This window comes from Pristis pectinata, chromosome 25, assembly GCF_009764475.1.
Source record: "Pristis pectinata isolate sPriPec2 chromosome 25, sPriPec2.1.pri, whole genome shotgun sequence".
Lineage (NCBI taxonomy): Eukaryota > Metazoa > Chordata > Chondrichthyes > Rhinopristiformes > Pristidae > Pristis > Pristis pectinata.
The window spans coordinates 1,386,366-1,403,510 of NC_067429.1; the positions used below are offsets into that span (position 1 = coordinate 1,386,366).

Consider the following 17,145-nt stretch of genomic DNA (forward strand, 5'->3'; position numbering starts at 1 on the left):
AATACAGGGGAACAATACTCAGAGACCAGAGACTGTGAGACCGGGGTAAAGGTGGGGATAGAGGAGGAAGGGGAAGTAGGAGAGGGAGGGTGAGGTGAAGGATGAGGGGGAGGGTAGAGGGTGGGGGAGGAGAAGGAGGGAGGGAAGAGGGGGGTAGGGAGAGGGGTGAGGAGGGTTAGAGGGGTGGGGGAGGGGTGAGGTGGAGGCTTAGGGGGTGGGGGAGGGGAGATGGGGACAGGGAGGGGTTGGGAGGGGAGAGGTGTTGGGAGGGGAGAGGGGGAGAGTGGGGGAGGGGCGAGAGTGGAGGAGAGGGGGAGGGGACGGGGGAGAGGGGGAAAGGGGACAGAGGGTAGGGGACAGAGGGTCGGGGGTGAGAGGGGCAGCTCCGTCCTGTCCCGGCCACGTTGGTCACCGGGCCCGGGGGCTCCGCTGGCGGGCAGCCGCCCTGCTGGTTCCCAGCCCCCGGCCCGTCCTCCCGGCCCCACCCCGGGGCCCTCCCCGCCGCTCGGTGCCCCTATCCGGCCCGTGGGCGGGCCCTGGGCCGCTATAAGAGCGGCGGCGGCCGGCGGGCCCGGCGCTCTCCTCCTGATGTCGCGGCTGCCCCCGCTGCTCCTGGCGGCCGGCTGGGCGCTGCTGGCCGCCGGCTGGCCCGGGTCCGAAGCCGAGGCGGAGCCGGAGGCCGGGCTCCCCGTCCGCTGCCCGCCCTGCACGGCCGAGCGGCGCGCCCGCTGCCCGGTGCCGCAGGGCTGCGAGGAGCTGGTGCGGGAGCCGGGCTGCGGCTGCTGCGGGACCTGCGCCCTGGCCAAGGGCCGCCTGTGCGGCGTCTACACCGCCCGCTGCGGCTCCGGCCTCCGCTGCTACCCCCGGCGCGGCTGCCCCCGCCCGCTCCACTCGCTCATGCGGGGCCGCGGCGTCTGCATGGAGGCGGCCGAGGTGGAGCTGCTGCGGGGCTCCGTGCCCGCCACAGGTAGGGGGTCCGGGTCCTGGGCGAGGGTCCGGAGGGTCCCTGCACCCCACAGGTAGGGGGTCCTGGGCGGGGGTCCAGGGGTGGGTCGGGAGGGTCCCTGCACCCCACAGGTCCTGAGCGGGGGAAGAGCGGAAGATCTGGGGGTGGGTGGATGAACCAGGGGTGGATGACCGGGCCCCCACCCACATGTAGGGGATTTTGGGTGGGGGTACGGCTGGGTGCCGGGGGGGGGGGTGGTCTCCATGCCCCACACAGGAAGGGGGCCGGTCCGGGTCCCGGGCGGGAAGAGCCGGGCCGGGGGTGATGGCTCCAACTCCCTGCGGACCAGCGGGCGCGGGCAAGACCTCGGGACGTCCTGGTCCCTGGTGGGATGGTTGGAGCAGGTGAAGGATCCCAGGCAGGAGAAGGGGCGGGAGGCTGGCAGGGAGTGCGGTTGGATCCCTGGTCACCCACCAGGGTTGATGGACCTGGAGTAATGATCTCACCGCTGGAGGTCGGGCAGCATCTGTGGAGGGAAATGGACTTCATGGGCTCTAAGTCCAGGGTAAGGGTCCCGACCCGAAACGCCGACTGCCCATTTCCCCCCACAGAGTCCCTCCAGCGGCCCAGATTGCGGCAGCGGCAGCCTCTTGTGTCTCGGGTTGATGGAGCGGGCTGATATCGCTCCCTTAGGTGTCTTTCACAGGATGGCAGCTTTGCTGAACTAAGTTGGCTCATTGAATTGTGTGCGGACAGACGCTTTTCTCCGTCCTGCCTGGATGTACCTGACTCCAGTTCCATTTTCCCTGGTCTTATCTTCCCCCCGGATCTTTACCTGCACAGTGTCACGGGTTAATACCAGGCGACACCTGGTGCGACACCAGATAACCTTGGGCCAGTTCCCAAATCCGCTCAAACAGGTTTCCCTCTGCTTGGTCCGTAACCCCCTGGCGGAGCCGCGATCGAGGCAACGAAGGAAGGAGGGAGGCAGGGCGAGATGGGGCACAGACGTCTCACCCCTCACCTCACCACGAACAGGCCGTGCAAATTTTGGTTTTATTTTGGGCTCCGAGCTGTTTGCAAAGGTTAAACCGCAAACCCAAATCGCACCAGTTTCTGTGTTGAGGTGTGGGTGAGGGAACCGGGAGGTACATAAAGGAAACTCTTGCATCTTGGCTGCCGGGGGTCAGCGGGAGTTGGGGGCTAATGTCGGGAACGTGCAGTCGGTGGGAATCTGTGGCTCGCCGTCGGTCACCGAGCGGACCAGCAGAGATGCAGCTCCCGCTACGAACACTTACCGGATGGTCTGGAAAAAACTCGTGGACTAGTACATTCTTCAACAATGATTACTTTGAAAGAATACTTGGGCAGGAGCTTTGTAAGGTTAAACTCTATGCTGTTAGTTTTGAGATGTATTAAATAGAGATACTGTTCTCATTGTTAATGCTAAACTTGAATTGCTGACAAGTTGATAATCTGTGCAGTGACAGTAATGGACGAGTCCAGTATCAGTAACAATCTGTGCAGCATTGGTAAGTACCTGCTGGTTACCAGTGAACCCTCCAACATTAATAACCAGGTTATTCAGATGAAGCCTCTCTGGTCTCTGGTCTGGAGCTAAAGATACCAACTCACTGTTTGTTCCTTTAAAGAAAAAGTGAGAAAGATATTGCAGGAAGGTGCCAGTCCACCTGATGACACCTGGGATTTTTGACCTCTCGCTGTCACTTTTAATGCCATGTTTAAAAGTCCGGGATCAGCACATTCCCATTTCCCGGATAATCCAGAGATAGCTGGCAGAATGTTGTAAGAATTCCACAAGAGCAGTGTTAAATCTTTAACCAAGGCCTCCTGTAGCAGGACTGTGTGGCTCTGACCTCTGTCGGCGATTGCTGTGAAGGAAGCACACAGTCATCGGCCACCCTCCCTCTCCCCATCTCCTGCACCCACTACTCTGCCAGTGACTGTCCAGCCTGAGATTAAACCGACCATGAAGAGGTCGTTGGTTATCACAGGCCAGCAGCCAATGATGTTAGAGAAACTAGGAGACCACAGACACTGCCTTCCATTCCTGCCACACATCCTGAGACCTCTTTACTGAGGTACCCCCCCTCCCACTGGTGACCAACCTTGTCTTCTTGCCATGGTCTTGCCCCTCCCTAATTACTCAGATCAAGGCAGGCCCGCCAGTGGTTGGACAGCAAACCAGGGGTGTACAAGATCCCAGAGTGGGTGGAGGGTGAGAGTTCTGGAGGATTTGTTAGGTTGGTGTAGGTGACAGAAGCTGTAGTTTTGTGGGGCTGGAGGAGTCATTGTACGTCAGTGAGCAGTGTGTGAGTGAGATGGGGTGAATCAGGGAATGGACTATTGTCTTGATGGAGAACATGAGGCTTGGGTGAGGCTTCAGCAGCAGATCAGCTGTCACTGAGATCTTCACTTCCCTCTGGTTCTGGCCTCTTGTGGCCATGTCGTCAGTCCTTCTCTCCTCCGATCCCCTTGCGATAAGATGTTGGAAGGTAACATCCTGCTTTAGGAATTCGGCTATTTGGATGACTGCTCAACGGGCTTTGGACCGGGGCAACAACAACTGCTTCAGTGTGGCCCTCCCCCTCCCTCCCTGCAGGTTTCAGTGTCTCACACTCCACTGAGAGGGGGTCACATTTTTCTAATGGAAAATGTGCTCCCCAGGGCTGAGACTGTGTCTGAGGGACTGTGGGCAAGGCAGTATGGAGAATGAAGGGGGTGATTACCCAAGAGAGATTAGTGTTGGGGCAGGGATCAGGGCTTGAGCTAGGGGTGATGACTGTTGAAATGGGAGGAGATGTGACCAAGGCCATTGGAGGAGTTGTTGGCTTGGAGCATGGGTCAAGCTGGTGATCGGGGCCAGAGGGACAAATAGATGGGGTCATGGGTTAGGGTGTTGGGGGGGGGGGGGTATGATCGGGCTGTGGAAGGTCAGGGCATCAGAGGGGCCTTGGGTATCAGGAACTCAGGAACAAAGTGAGGTCAAAATGCCAGAGGTCAGAGCCTGCTGTGGAGGGAGGGGCAATAGTGGCTGGTCAGTAGGAGACTGGGGGTGGGGGAGGCAATGTGTGTGGGGGGAGAGGACTCAAAGGATCAGAGATAATTGACTCCCAGATGTCTCAACATAGCAGTGAAACACAGTGTTCTAACCGTGCCCAGTGATGGCTGCTCCCAGTACCCTGTGGTTATTCCCAGCATAAGGAATGATGTTGTCTGGTGTGTGGCTGATGCCAAAACCACATCTGTGCATGGGGTGAATTTGTCCAGAAATGCCAGTGGAATCTCCAGAATGTTGCTAAAGCAATGGTTTTTGTCCTGTTTTTGAGGAGAAGCCAGGTTGAGAAGAATTGGAACTAGTGTGACCGGCGGGGTGAATGGCGGGTATCCGTGCTGGGATGCGGCTACTCAATATACATCAGTGGTTTAGATGAGTGAGCCAAAGGTAAAGGTTCTAATTTTGCCAACGACACAGGACTGTGTGGATTGTCAGGGGGACAGAGAGGCTTTAAGGTGACTTAGACAAGCTGAGTGAGTGGGCAAATATATGCAGATGCAGTATATGGGGGTAGTTAGTCACCTCACTAGGAAGTACAAAAAGACTGAATTTTATTTAATGGTGAGAAATTGGGAAATGTTGATGTATTTAATGTTGATGGAAAGGGGATGTGGGGTCTTTGTACATCAGTCACTGAACACAGTTAAGAAAGCACGTGGTGAAACATTCTTCATTCCAAGTGGTTTTGTATAAATGAAGCAGGGAAATCTTGCAGTTATGCAGGCCTTTGGTGAGACCACACCTGGATGTTTTATGCAGTGTTGGTTTACTTTCCTAAGGAAGGACATGCCTACCAGACTGACTCCCGGGATGGTGGGACTATTGTGTGAAGAGAGATTGGATCAGCCAGGCTGATGTTCCCTAGAGTTTAGAAGAATGAGGTGAGATCTCTTTAAATGTACAAAATTCTGACACAGCTTGACAGCCTGGATGCAAGGATGGTGTTTTCTCTAGCTTGAAGTCTCCAGAGCCAGGGGGTCACTGGTTCCAGATAAGGGGAAAGACATTGAGAACTGAGAGGAGGAGAAATTTCTTCCCCTGGTGAATCTATGGATTTCTCTGCCACAGAGGCTGTGGAAACCTCGTCACTGAGTGTGCTGAAGGAAGAGTTCGAGTTATAAGCATGAAGGGCATCAAAGGCTATGAGGAGAGATTTGGAATAAGGTATTGAGGATCAGTCATGATTGTATTGAAGGGTGCAGCAGGTTTGAAGGGCTGAATGCCCAACTCCTGTTCCTATTTGTTGATGTTTCTCTTCATAATTAAAGTTGGTTCTAAATCACATGATGCTCTGAGGTTGACTGAAGGCATAGTGGAAGTGGGAGAAATGGGGATTAAATAGATTAATGTGTTGTGACCTGTGGGTATCGGAGTGTGCACAGGGGAGAAATGGCAGGGTGAGAGAAGATGTGTAGGGGCTGTGGTAACTGGACCAGATTGTTGGCTGAGCTTTCTGGATGGACTTAGCAGTTTACTCAGTAAGTGACTATCCACGCCTGAGACACTACCTCAATGGCTTTGTAGCTAGTTCTGGTTATGGAGGCCTCTGTGGTTCTGAATGACCCTTCTGAGAGAATCCTTGGATACGATCGCACTCAATGGACAGCACCATACCCCAACAGGGCCAACTCTGTTTTGTCTAGGGTTTCACCTGTTGAAACATTCTATATTACCAGTCTACAAGTTCCAAACAAATAAAAAGTTGATATTTGGTATTCGTGACTTGTTTCAATATATATTTCTTGTTTTACTCCTTGAATGAGTGACGGCCTGTGAGTTGGAGCAGTAATGGCACAGAGCACCCTTGAGTAGCAGAGCACGCATGGATATTGCTGTCTGCGCAGCCTTGTCCACCTTGCCTCAGCCCTGTAAAACCACCCTGCCTCCTGGCTGCCTGTGTTCTAAACTGGGAAGCTCCAACTGCCACTCTGTGCCAGATCTAGCATGGTGCAGGACTTGGTGGGAGGCTGCTTGAAAGAGTTAATGATTGTCAAAGTTAACAAGCACTTTGTGTGAACAGTAACTGCCAGGTGTGCAAGTTGTCATCTCTGCCACCCTGCCCAAACTTAACATTCTAATTTTACAAAAACAGATTTCCAAAGTTATTTTTTTCCCTCCATCTGTGCACTTCAAGACTTTGAGCTTTGAGTGCTTATTTTTGTTTGAAAAGTAGTTTCTGACACACCTTCCTGGCCACAGTTAGTGCACTGGGATCCCACGGCCAAAGTTGTTATCTTTGGCCAAGCGTTAGAGATACAATCCAATGGTACAACATCTGGAATTGTTAGCACTTGCTGGGTTCAGGGTTCAGAGTTTAGCTTCTCCATTCTCCAGGAAAATTAAGCAAATGGGATTCGGCTACAAACAATGCCAGGATCCTGACTCTGTCGAAAGCTTGGAGCTTGTTCTCCATGCTGTGTGTGTGTGTGTGTGTGTGTGTGTGCGTGTGGTTTGAACAGTGCTGCAGGGGAGGAGGATGGGTTGGGTGAGTGAGGTTGAAGGGTGTAGGGGAGTGAAGGAACCGGGAATAACAAGGTGTGTTTAGCCCAATGCTGTAGCTCGGAGGCAGGGTCCTCTGCTGTGTAATTGAGCTGCCTCTGGTTTCTCACACTGGGCTAGACTGGGACAGTATAGTGATGCTCCCATTACAGCCACACCTAATACTCGGTGGTAATGTTCTTGTCCTGATGAAGCTGAAGGATTCAATGTGTTTGCGTGCAGCTAGTCTCAGTGTGAGCCCAGACTCTGAGCATGGGCAAGTTCTGTGACTGTGGCTTCCTGAGATGCAGCTGTTTCCTGTCGGGGAGATGAACGTTTGCCATGGGCTGCCAAGTTCCATCCCCGTGTCTCACTCCTCTACTCTCTCGTGTTCTGTCTTGGTGCCAGCAGGCTTGGAGGAACCGACTGTTATTTCCACTCTGGGACCAGTATCCTGACCCAGCCACAATAGCAGCTGGTGGCGATTTGGGAGCAAGGAGGTTTGCCTCCATGTGGCTGAGTCTAGTTTCAGCACAGACTAAGATCCACAGCACCAGCCAGTGACAGATGCGTGGGATCTTTGCATGCATGTTTGAAGATGATATTTGACTGTCTTCACCAAGAATGACTAAGTGAGAAGGACCTCAATTCCATCAGTGTCACCATTACGTGATGTGCTGGGAGGGGCAAAACCAGGTAAGTGTGCAGGTCACTGGGAGAGATCCCGTCTGACTGCTGCAGGTGACTCAGCTGTACAGGAGGCCGCTCGTTCTGGTTAAGGTCGTATCTCCTGCTCGTATCCACATTGGAACATAAAGGAAACCAGTCAATACTTGGCACTGCATTCCTGGTTTTACTGGGACCTGAGCCGCTGGGCAACTCCTCATGGAAATCACATTTTGGATCATCTTTCAGCCATGGTCTCTGCTTAACCTTGTTAATTGAAACAAACTGTCAACCTGTACACAACATGTTCCCTCGTGAACCACGGACACATTATACTGTGTCTACATAGTTCCCACCCATTGTAGCTTGCCTCAGACTGGGAATGTTGTTGCCCTGGGTACCAGCCACCTTGAGGAGAGCCGAACCATGTGCAGTAATGAACATGTGACTATACAGCTGCAAGAGGTTCCAACCACTTTCTCTTGACCTATAACACCATTGACTCCTGCACCATCAACATTCATGGTGGGGTGGTGATCAGAAACTCAACTGGACCAGCCATTTAACCCATGGCTTCAAGAGCAGTCAGAGGCTGGGTACCCTGCAGTGAGTGACTCGCTTCCTGACACCCAAAGCCTTCCCACCAGCTACAAGGCACAAGTTGGGAGCGAGATGGAATGCTGTCCACTTTCCTGGATGAATGCAGCTCCAACAACAACTTAGACCTGGTTTCTGGGAGTGTGTTTGTGGAGATCGTGTTGTTTCCAGGTCTCACTGTGCTGCATCGATGGGACAAGAGGCAGAGATGACTTCACAGTGACAGGAGACGTAGGACTGATCTGCCAGAAACTTTAGTGTGTGTGCCTCTGAGCCAAGCTCTGATGGGAGGAAACATTACCCAGGTTTCTAAGGTCCAGTGGATGTCCTCTGTGCTCCCTGCTGATGTCAGATGGTCAGTGTGAAGCCAGACTTGTGTTGTTGACTTTTGCCAATCTTCATAAAATAAACTTTTTTCTCTTGGACACTGGAGCTCTTGCCTGTTATTGTGAACACTGCGATTGTGAATTTGTAGTTGGAGGTTGCCCAGATATGGCCGTGCACCTAGGTGTTCTGGGTGGGTGTTTCTGCTCCACAGCAGCCTCCTACCCCTCTCTGCCTCCCTCCATCCCCATACGGTTCCCCTTAAACCTGTCTTTATTCTTCCCTCCTGTGTGTGAGTTCCACATCCCCCACTCTGTGGGAGCAAGTTTCTCCTGAATTCCCAGTGGCAGCTGTGTGATGCTGATGCCTCTGGTTCTGGTCGTGCCCTTGCTGTCATTACCTGAGCTAACCTCCTATCAGGGTAATTCGGCAATTTTTCTCGGGAAAATGACAGTCGCTGATGCAGGTAACTTCACTGATCCCGTCGTTAACCTTTCAAACTTCTCTCCTGCACCTTGTCTGATGCCTCTGGCCCAGAACAGAGCCAGTGCAAGGCAGCACAACAACACTGAGAACAGGGACTTCAGTGATGCACAGAACCTGCGGAGTTAATGCAAGGTTTCCTAATGAGCGTTTGGGTTCCAATAACATTGCAACATCTGGTTCTCGTTTCTTTTTTATATTTGGATTCTTTTTGTGCCGGAAGGTCAGAGTAGATCCTGGTAACGAATAATGGAGCATGTTCCCCAGCCTTCCAAGAGGGAGCAATATCAGCACTCCCAGATATCAAAGGCATCCCTTTCTACTAATGGGACACTCAGTACAGACACAGATCCTGTCAGTTCTCGGCTAACCTGCACACGCAGCTGGTATTTTGCAGGTTCCTGCTTGCCTTATAGATAATCGTGTGATTCAGTGACCTCCGCAGAATAGAATAATCAAATGGTTGTAATACTTCTTGTTATCTGCATTTGTTAATCTAGCTCCTTCACAGTCACTCAGTAACCTATCTCCCAATGCCAGAGATCTCTTGGGTGATGTACGTGATGGGAAACAATAAGATAAAATCCAGAGTGTGAGAGAGAGCGAGGCATAGTGCCAGGGACTGGGAATCTGAGACTTCAAGAGCAGGTACAGCAAGGATGAGGAGTGAAGTGCAGTGGAATGTTGGTGGAAAAGTTTAAAGGGAGCATTACTCTATATTCAACCCACTTGGAAAACTGCAGGTCTCTCTGTCTCTCTGTCTCTCTGTCTCTCTGTCTCTCTGTCTCTCTGTCTCTCTGTCTCTCTGTCTCTCTGTCTCTCTGTCTCTCTGTCTCTCTGTCTCTCTGTCTCACCAATTCTGCATCTGGAGAGCTGCCAGTTACAGCTGCCTGCTGAGAGAGCCTCTGCTCGGTGTGACTCCGCATCACAGGCAGGGTAGGTATCTGTGCTCAGGAAGGCACTGAGCACCACTCGCTGACAGTCTGCCGTTGGGGGAGGATTTTCACCCGTCTGTGCGTCATTAGCTGAAACAGTCAAAACAGCAAATTAACCCCAGTGCCCTGGGTTCAGGGAGGAATATTATCCAGGCGCCAGTCTGATTATTCTCCACAGACCCTTGCTGTGGGGTGTATCTGGATGTTTGGTGAGGACAACATCGGGCTGGGACGGGATGGTTCCCCTTGTTGAGCAGCTTATAAACAGTGTAGTGATCACAGGTCTGGGGTCATACGTGTAGATTTGCCCAAGGAACCAGAAGCTTGCTCTTGCCTTCTCTCCCCACCCCTCTCCACACTCTCCCCTCCCCTGCTCCCTGGAGCTCTCCCACCCACTCTCTCCTCTGCTCATCCTATCTTCCCTCTCCCTCTCTGCCTTCATTTCCCTTACTTGTGCGATTGGTCTCTCTTCCCCCTCCCCCCCCCTCCGCCGTCTCTTCTCTCTCCCCCCCTCACCCTCTCTCCCCCCCCCAGAGCTTTCCACACCCTTTCCACCCTTGCCTCCACACCCTAGCCACCTTCTCTCCTCGCTGGCCCTGGAGGCCATCACTCTGCCCGGAGTTGTTTGTCCACCCCTGTCTGCGTTAGCATTGGGCGGTGAGAGTATATGTTGGTCTGACTCGTTGCAACAGGTTTGATCCCAGTTCTGCCCTGTTGTCTTGACATAACTCGAATCAGACTTAACTTCAATATAAGGCAGGTTGTGAGTGTCACATGTGGATACAGAGGCTTATTTGTCCTTTGCTGAAGGACTTCCAGCTGTTTGCTTTGTTCCATTTATTTATTGCGATAAATTAGTTTAATCACTCCTGCTCTGCGTCAACAATCAGGGGCTTGGGATCCAATTACCTTTGTGTTCTCCAGTGACTGCTGTGATATGATTCCACAAACTGCAAAAGAGTTTGATCTGCAGACCGAACTGTGCCCAGCATGTCAGAGTGAGAATTGCTGGGCTTTTTCTCTGCCTTGTCGATCATTTCACTTTGATAAACTTTGGGGTCAGTTCAGAAACAATCACACACATCACCCCCTCCTCCCCAGCTCCAGCACTGAACCGTCCAGGTTTGCCTCCGTATACCCAGTGATCACAGGGGTTCTGGGCTTGTTACTTCCATTTCCTTGACCTGCTTCCAAACTGCTTGCTGAATCTGCCCGTTAACTTTCAGTGATTAGTGGACAAGGGCATCCAGGTCCCGCTGAACACCAACACCTTTCACCTGAAAAATACCTTTCATTGTTCCACATGGGTTCTGAGGTACTGGTGAGACCAATGTGGGGCCTGCAGACTCTCGCACAGATGGGGCAGCAGTTGCCTGGGCCGGTGGCTGGGCAGTTTGTGAGGTAGGATGCTCCCAAGGTCCTCGATTCCATCCTCTTCACTTTGAGCAGCCAAGGGCCAAAGATTCCCAGGAGAGTGGGGATGTTGCACATCTTCAAGGAGGCTGTAAGCACATCCTTGAATCTGTTCCTCTGTCCACCTTATAGTCTCTTCCCAAGGCATGAAGTTGCACTGCGGAGCAAATCTCCACGGTTCAACTGAGTCACATCAGGCGACGCCAGTGTGATGTGTCCAAGTGGCTGGAGGTGTGAGTTGAGGAGAACACAAAGGCTTTGGGGAATGCAGGCAGGCAAGGAGAATGGGGAGGGATGTGGCAGGTAGAAGATCAAGTGAGATTTATTTTAAATGGTGAGAGATTTCGGAGGTCCTGTCTGTCTGTGTGTACAGCCCACTGATAGTTAATGTGCTGCCACAGCAAGCAGTTTGGAAGGTGAAAGGTACTTTGGTCTTAATTGCAAGAGGTTTTGAGTACAAGAGTAAACACTACTCATTGAAATGATATGGGAGACTGCGCCTGGAGTGTTGTTCTTCAAACACTGTTGACCACAGAGCAAAAGGCTGAGCTGGTTCACTGCATCCTCTCTTCCATGTTTGGCCTTGGTGGCTGCCAGGTTGAGGGAGTTTGGAATGACTGGTTCTGCACGGGAGGCAATGAAGGTTGAACAGATTCTCATTTCTTTCTGTGGATTAGCTTCACTCCAGTGAGGAGCTTGTTGGAGTGAAAGACAAAAGGCCGCAGGAACTCAGTGGGTCAGGCAGCATCTGTGGAGGCAGAGGGATAGTTGACGTTTAGGATTGAGACCCTGCAGCAGGACTGAGGGTATAGAGGGGAGATGGCCGGTATAAAGAGTGAAACGGAGGGTGAGAGGGTCTGGCAGGCGATAGGTGGTACAGGTGAGCAGGAGGATGATGGAGCCAGGTGGTGAGAACGACTGAGAAAAGTGTGGCGATGATACTGACACCAGTCTCACTGAGAGTGGGTCCATTGTGGTTCCATTGTTTAAGGAAATAAGCTGCTTGCATCATGCATCAGATACGAGATGAACTTCTGTAGACTGCTGAATTTGAGAAGAATTCTCCACTCAATGAGTGTCAAAATCGGCCAGGTATGGTCATGGTCAATACACTGCCTGTCTGCTCTTGGAGCTTTCGCTTGGTGCTTGTCATGTCCCATGTTCTCGGCAGTAATCTGGGAGTAGCTCTGGGAAGTTGGGGAGAATCTTTGTGATTTTCCTGTGGCAGGCAACAGGGAGGCCCCTCTGGTTCTGTCTCCTTCCTTTCTAGCAGGTTACATCTGATCTCAATCTCACCTTGCACTGTTTATCAGGTATCTAACACTGGAAAGCCAGAAATTTCCTCCAAGCATGTTCCTTGGCTCATTGAGTCCCAGAATCATTCAGCACAGGAACGGGGCCCTTTGGCCCACCTTGTCCATGCCGACTATGATGCTTCCCATTTGCCTGCACTGGGGCTGTATCCCTCCCTCGAAACCTCCCTATCTCAGTACCTGTCCAAATGCCTATTGTATCTGCCTCCACCACATCCTCTGGCAGCTCGTTCTAGATACCCACCACCCTCGGTGTGGAAAAAGTTGCCCCTCAGATCTGCTTTAGATGTCTCCCTTCTCACTTTACACCCACGTTCTGCAGCTTTTGACCCCTTTGCTCCACACTTGGAAAAATATTCTGACTATTATCCTTTCTGTGTGCCTCCATAATTTTATAAGCCTCTAAGGTCAGACCTCAGCCCCCTACATTCCAATGTGGACAAACCCAGCCTGTTTAATCTGTCCAAATAACTACAATTCCAGGCAAATCCTGGTGAGCCTCCATAATCCCTTTACACCCAACACAAACCTAGTGAGGTTCTGATGAAAGGCCACTGGGTCATCGACCATCACTGCCCAGCCCCGTATACCCTCTGCTGTAGACCCAGCCTCCCAAGGAGAGAGAATGTGATGTCCTTTCAGGGCAAGCACTGAGTTTTCTCTCCAAACTCGTTGTGTGAGGCAAATAAATAGTTAACTTTACTGAGAGCTGTAGAACGGTTCTCCTGGACAAGGACAAGGTTTACTTTAACAATACAGCCCTTGACAGATTTTACTGCCGACTGTTGGAATACGTGACTGATTCCATCTCCGCTTATTAACTTTGGTGTATTTTTGGAATTGGATATGATTGGCTGCAGTTGGAGTTGGCACAATGGAAGCCCTTTCACTTAACTCTTCTGGTCTCTGCAAGTGACTGAGTGAAAGGGGAGAGAGGAGGAAGAGGGCAAAGAACTTTGAAGTAAATTCTCCTCACGCAGGCCTTAACCCGCTCTGTCCTGCACTCTGTTTTCTCCTCCAGTGTACAATGAGGTAATCAAAGTCCCCTATTACTACTCTCTTATTTCATCTCTTCCCATCCTCCCCATCAGCGATTATGCCTTGTGCTTGGGATCCGCAGTAAACACACAGCAGAAGAACAGCTCTTTGATCCATGGTGCTAACCAGAGACTTGAGCTGAATGCCTGCCCCTCTTCCAGGGTTACGTTTGTGCCCGTGTATCCCCGGAGAAGGAGCACGCGGTATCCACGGGCACATCAGAGGCCTTCTGGGACCAGTGGGCACCACAGGGGCTCGAGTACCTTCCAGATCAGGCTGACTGTGTCGTAATTTAAAAATTGTTGATTGTAAACTGTGGACTGTTGAAGTAATTAATAATATGGTGCTTGTAATCACTGAATAAATCTCATTTGAAAAGGGGGAGAAAAGATACTTTCAGTCCTTCAGTACGTCTGCAAACTTGCCCCTGATCAGTGAGGATTGGGACTGTGGACAGAGATGGTCAGACCTTGGTTACTAATCAATGACTTGTTACAGTGCAGCTTGTGCACCACCTTTTAATTGTGTGGTTTCCCTGGAGGGAAGTTTAGCACCACCGAACCCCTGTTGTAAATGGGAGCAGTGACAGAACAGGACGAGCTAATCCTGAGCAGATTCACGGACCAAGGAGCTCTCGCTGGGGTCACCACCCTTCCCGAGGGGTGTCTCAGCGAGGTGATTGATCACCAGCTTCTGAGATTTGCGCAGGACTTTGAGTTTCTTTCCGTTGTCCACAGAAGCTGAGGATTACTGGGAGTTGGAGCAGACAGACGGTCCTCACATTCCTTGCCACACCTATGACAAGAAGTGCATCTCCAAACACCTGGCCCGAATTCGTGAGAAAACGCACAATAATGGGAAGTCAAAGAGCGTCCACAATCATATCCGTGACGAGCCGCGTATAAAGGTGAGATTGGTGCCTGGGCTGTGAAATCTGGGGCTCACATTCAGACAGAGACCGGAACCAGTCCAGTACAGCCTGACCCATGGGTCTAGGAATACTCTGGAGCAGGCAACACCAGTCCCCTCAATCCTCCCCCAGTTCCCCAACATCACCCCCTCCTTCCCCAGGGACAGTCTGGTCCCTAACTGTTCCTCTCACAGTCTAGAAGGTGCATTGAGTGGGAAACGGGGTACAAAATGGGTGCAAAGTTCCAATGAGTTGGGGCATTGTGGGAGGAGGTTGGGAGTACAGAGGTGGCCCCTGTTTATAACCTTGCAACTCTAGCTCCACTTGCTTCAGCTCCCAGCTTTCCCCCTGCCCCTCCCTCTGTCCCCCACCCCATTGACACTCTCCCAATTAGTCCTATCCCCATCCAGCATTTACCTCCCAGGATGCTCTATGTGACCCAGAAGGTTTTGGCTGTTAAACCCTCTGTCAATTTTTTCCCTACTGCCCGCCAGTGAATACAATTGTTTCTGCTTTAGATTACTCTCCACCAGCCTGTCTGTCAGTCTCCTGCCTCATTTCTCCTGGATTATGCTGCTGGAATTTTCTCTCTTCCCCTCTTAATATTCTACAATTCCTGCTGCCAAGGCCCCAATCCCTGGAATTCCCTCAGGAAAACTTCCCACCTCTCCTTCCAAACTCTCCCAATTGGCCCAACCTTTGGATACCTCGACGTGTCTGGTTTTCGTGTGGCTCCTGTGAAGGAGCTGGTGGTCACCGGCGACCTTCACTACAAGTTCTGGTTCTTGATGAGCTCATCTCCAAAGCCCAGCTACTCCTGGGGTGGACTGTAACCTTCTGCAGCCTTCCCGCAGTTCCTTTGCTTCAAGGACATTCTCCTTCAGTGCATCAACCAAGTGAGGAGCCAACAGAACATGTCTCTGTGTTTGTTCTGTGGGAGGATGTTGGTAAGTCAACAGCTGGGGAAAAATGGATAAATACTTTGTTCTATGTCTTACTGTTCTGGGAGACTGTAACTGACTATAATTTTGTGTTCCATTTTTCTTAGGGCTTCCTTATAAAGATTATTAGTAGCGAGGCAGAACTCTCACTGCTGATCTTGCTATTCTGTAGGGTCCTTGCCAAGGAGAGCTACAGCGTGCACTCGAGAGGTTTGCCAAGTTGCTCAGACAGACACATGAGAGTTTGTACCATATCCCCATCCCTAACTGTGACAGGAAAGGATTTTATCACCCAAAGCAGGTACTTATTCATTTTCAATTATTGCCAAATGGAGCAGAGATGATTCAATTTAACTCAGACCAAGTTCATCTGTGTTGCTTGCCAAAGATGATGGGCAATTGTTTAATACGTTCATGTAGAAGGGTCCAGTTCTTACTGGTGATGATCTGGCCAAATGTCAGCTGATGTAAACTCCCTCCACATTGTCCCATTAAACATTTCCACGGCATGGGTTAATACAGAGTAAAGCTCCCTCCACATAATTTATTTGGGTAAAAAGAAACAGGTTAGATACAACACCCCCCGTGCTGTTACACACTGAATGTCTGTTGTACAACTTGTGATTGCACCCTCTCCACTTTTGCTCATTGTGGCAGTTTGTTCTGCCTGCTGGTGGTGACGGGCATCCCCAGTGTTGGTCTCTCCTTGTGGGAGTCCTCCCCCTTTACATGGGGGAGCTGGTGTGGGGAGTTGCACAGAACTGTTCCGTGCGACAGGTTTCTAAGCTGGTTCACGGACTCCCAGGCAACCTGCCACTCTGCAGCCTGGAGTCTGTGTAACATGGAGCGAGAGAGGTTATGGCTCCTCAACTTCTCATTGCAATTAAGCCCCATGGAGAGGGACACCTCGTCCGTCTCTTCCTGAACCTGACCAGTGAGGCCATTCACAGGCCCTGGTAGTGGGCTGTCAGGGAGGGTCGGTCCATCCCTGCCTGCCTGCCCCTCTGCCGAGGTTTGTGTCCATGCCAGAGGGGCACATGGTGTCCACTGGCTTGCTGGGGGCCTTCTGGGAACAGTGGGCGCCACGGGCTGGATTGCATCCAGGGAGGGGTGGGTGGGTTAGGTACAGAATAAAGCTCCCTCTGTACTAGCCCCTCGGAGACCCCACCTGGAACTTGGGATACTTGTACTTCTGTAGTCCATGTCGGGTTGAGCTGGCGTGTTGACTGACGCTCATTGCCTCCCCCTCTCTCTGCAGTGTCGCCCTTCACTGGACGGGCAACGTGGCAAGTGCTGGTGCGTTGATGCCAAGACAGGGGTGAAGCTCCTGGACTCCCCGGAGGTGAAGGGGGACATCGACTGCAACCATTTCCTCAAGGGGCAGGTGCAGGATTGAGGGAACTGCAACCGGGGCTTCTCGGCCTTGAGCAACCTCAATACCCCGCAATCAAATGCAAGTTATTTTTGGTGCTGTCTTTGCAGAACGAAGGGGTGAATCGGTCACGGTGCCTGAGAACACGGTGTGAGCAGGAACAGCCCAGTCATGCCAGAGTTCCTCTTCCCTGGCTGTCTTTGTGACCACGTGACCTGTCTGCTTTTCCCCTCCAGCTGTTGTAAAAAGTCTTTGTTTCTCAGACCTTCATATCTGTCTCTCCTCACTTGTTCCTGTGGATTTGCCTCACTCTGAGTTGTTCACTTATTAAAGGATCCTCACTTCTGCAAATCAGTGAATAATCAGCATTTTGGCCAGGCGGTGGGGTGGGGACTGAGGGGGGGGTGTGGTGTGGGGTGGGGGGTGAGGGGTGGGGTGCTGAGGAGTGCACTATGGACTGGCCATTTTCTCCACCAGCTCAGTTAGGGGTTGGAGGGCTTCGGTGTAGCTCCCTCAGCCAATCACCCCCTGCTGTTTCAGTCTTGGTGTGAAGGGGTCTCCTCCCTTCCCCAGATCATGGGCAGTCAGTCACTCCGGAATTTACCAAAAAAAATTCCCCACCTCCACCACTGAAAGCATAAAATTCATCT

At 51.8% G+C, this 17,145-nt stretch overlaps 1 protein-coding gene across 1 annotated transcript; it reads left to right on the forward strand.

Annotated features, from left to right (window-relative positions):
* Window positions 1-398: 398 nt before the first annotated feature.
* LOC127582920 (insulin-like growth factor-binding protein 4) lies at window positions 399-16,846 on the forward strand. Its single transcript, XM_052038572.1, has 4 exons — window positions 399-967; window positions 14,010-14,179; window positions 15,296-15,424; window positions 16,382-16,846. Exons 1-4 carry the CDS (start codon window positions 589-591, stop codon window positions 16,517-16,519), a joined length of 816 nt encoding a protein of 271 aa, XP_051894532.1. The 5' UTR covers window positions 399-588; the 3' UTR covers window positions 16,520-16,846.
* The last annotated feature ends 299 nt before the right edge of the window (window positions 16,847-17,145 follow it).

Excerpts from the sequence above, each read along its gene's own strand:
- LOC127582920 (XM_052038572.1), top strand. The coding sequence starts at position 589 with ATGTCGCGGCTGCCCCCGCTGCTCCTGGCGGCCGGCTGGGCGCTGCTG. Across the intron at positions 14,180-15,295 it reads GTGACGAGCCGCGTATAAAG|GGTCCTTGCCAAGGAGAGCT; the intron begins GTGAGATTGGTG and ends GCTATTCTGTAG. Across the intron at positions 15,425-16,381 it reads GATTTTATCACCCAAAGCAG|TGTCGCCCTTCACTGGACGG; the intron begins GTACTTATTCAT and ends CTCTCTCTGCAG.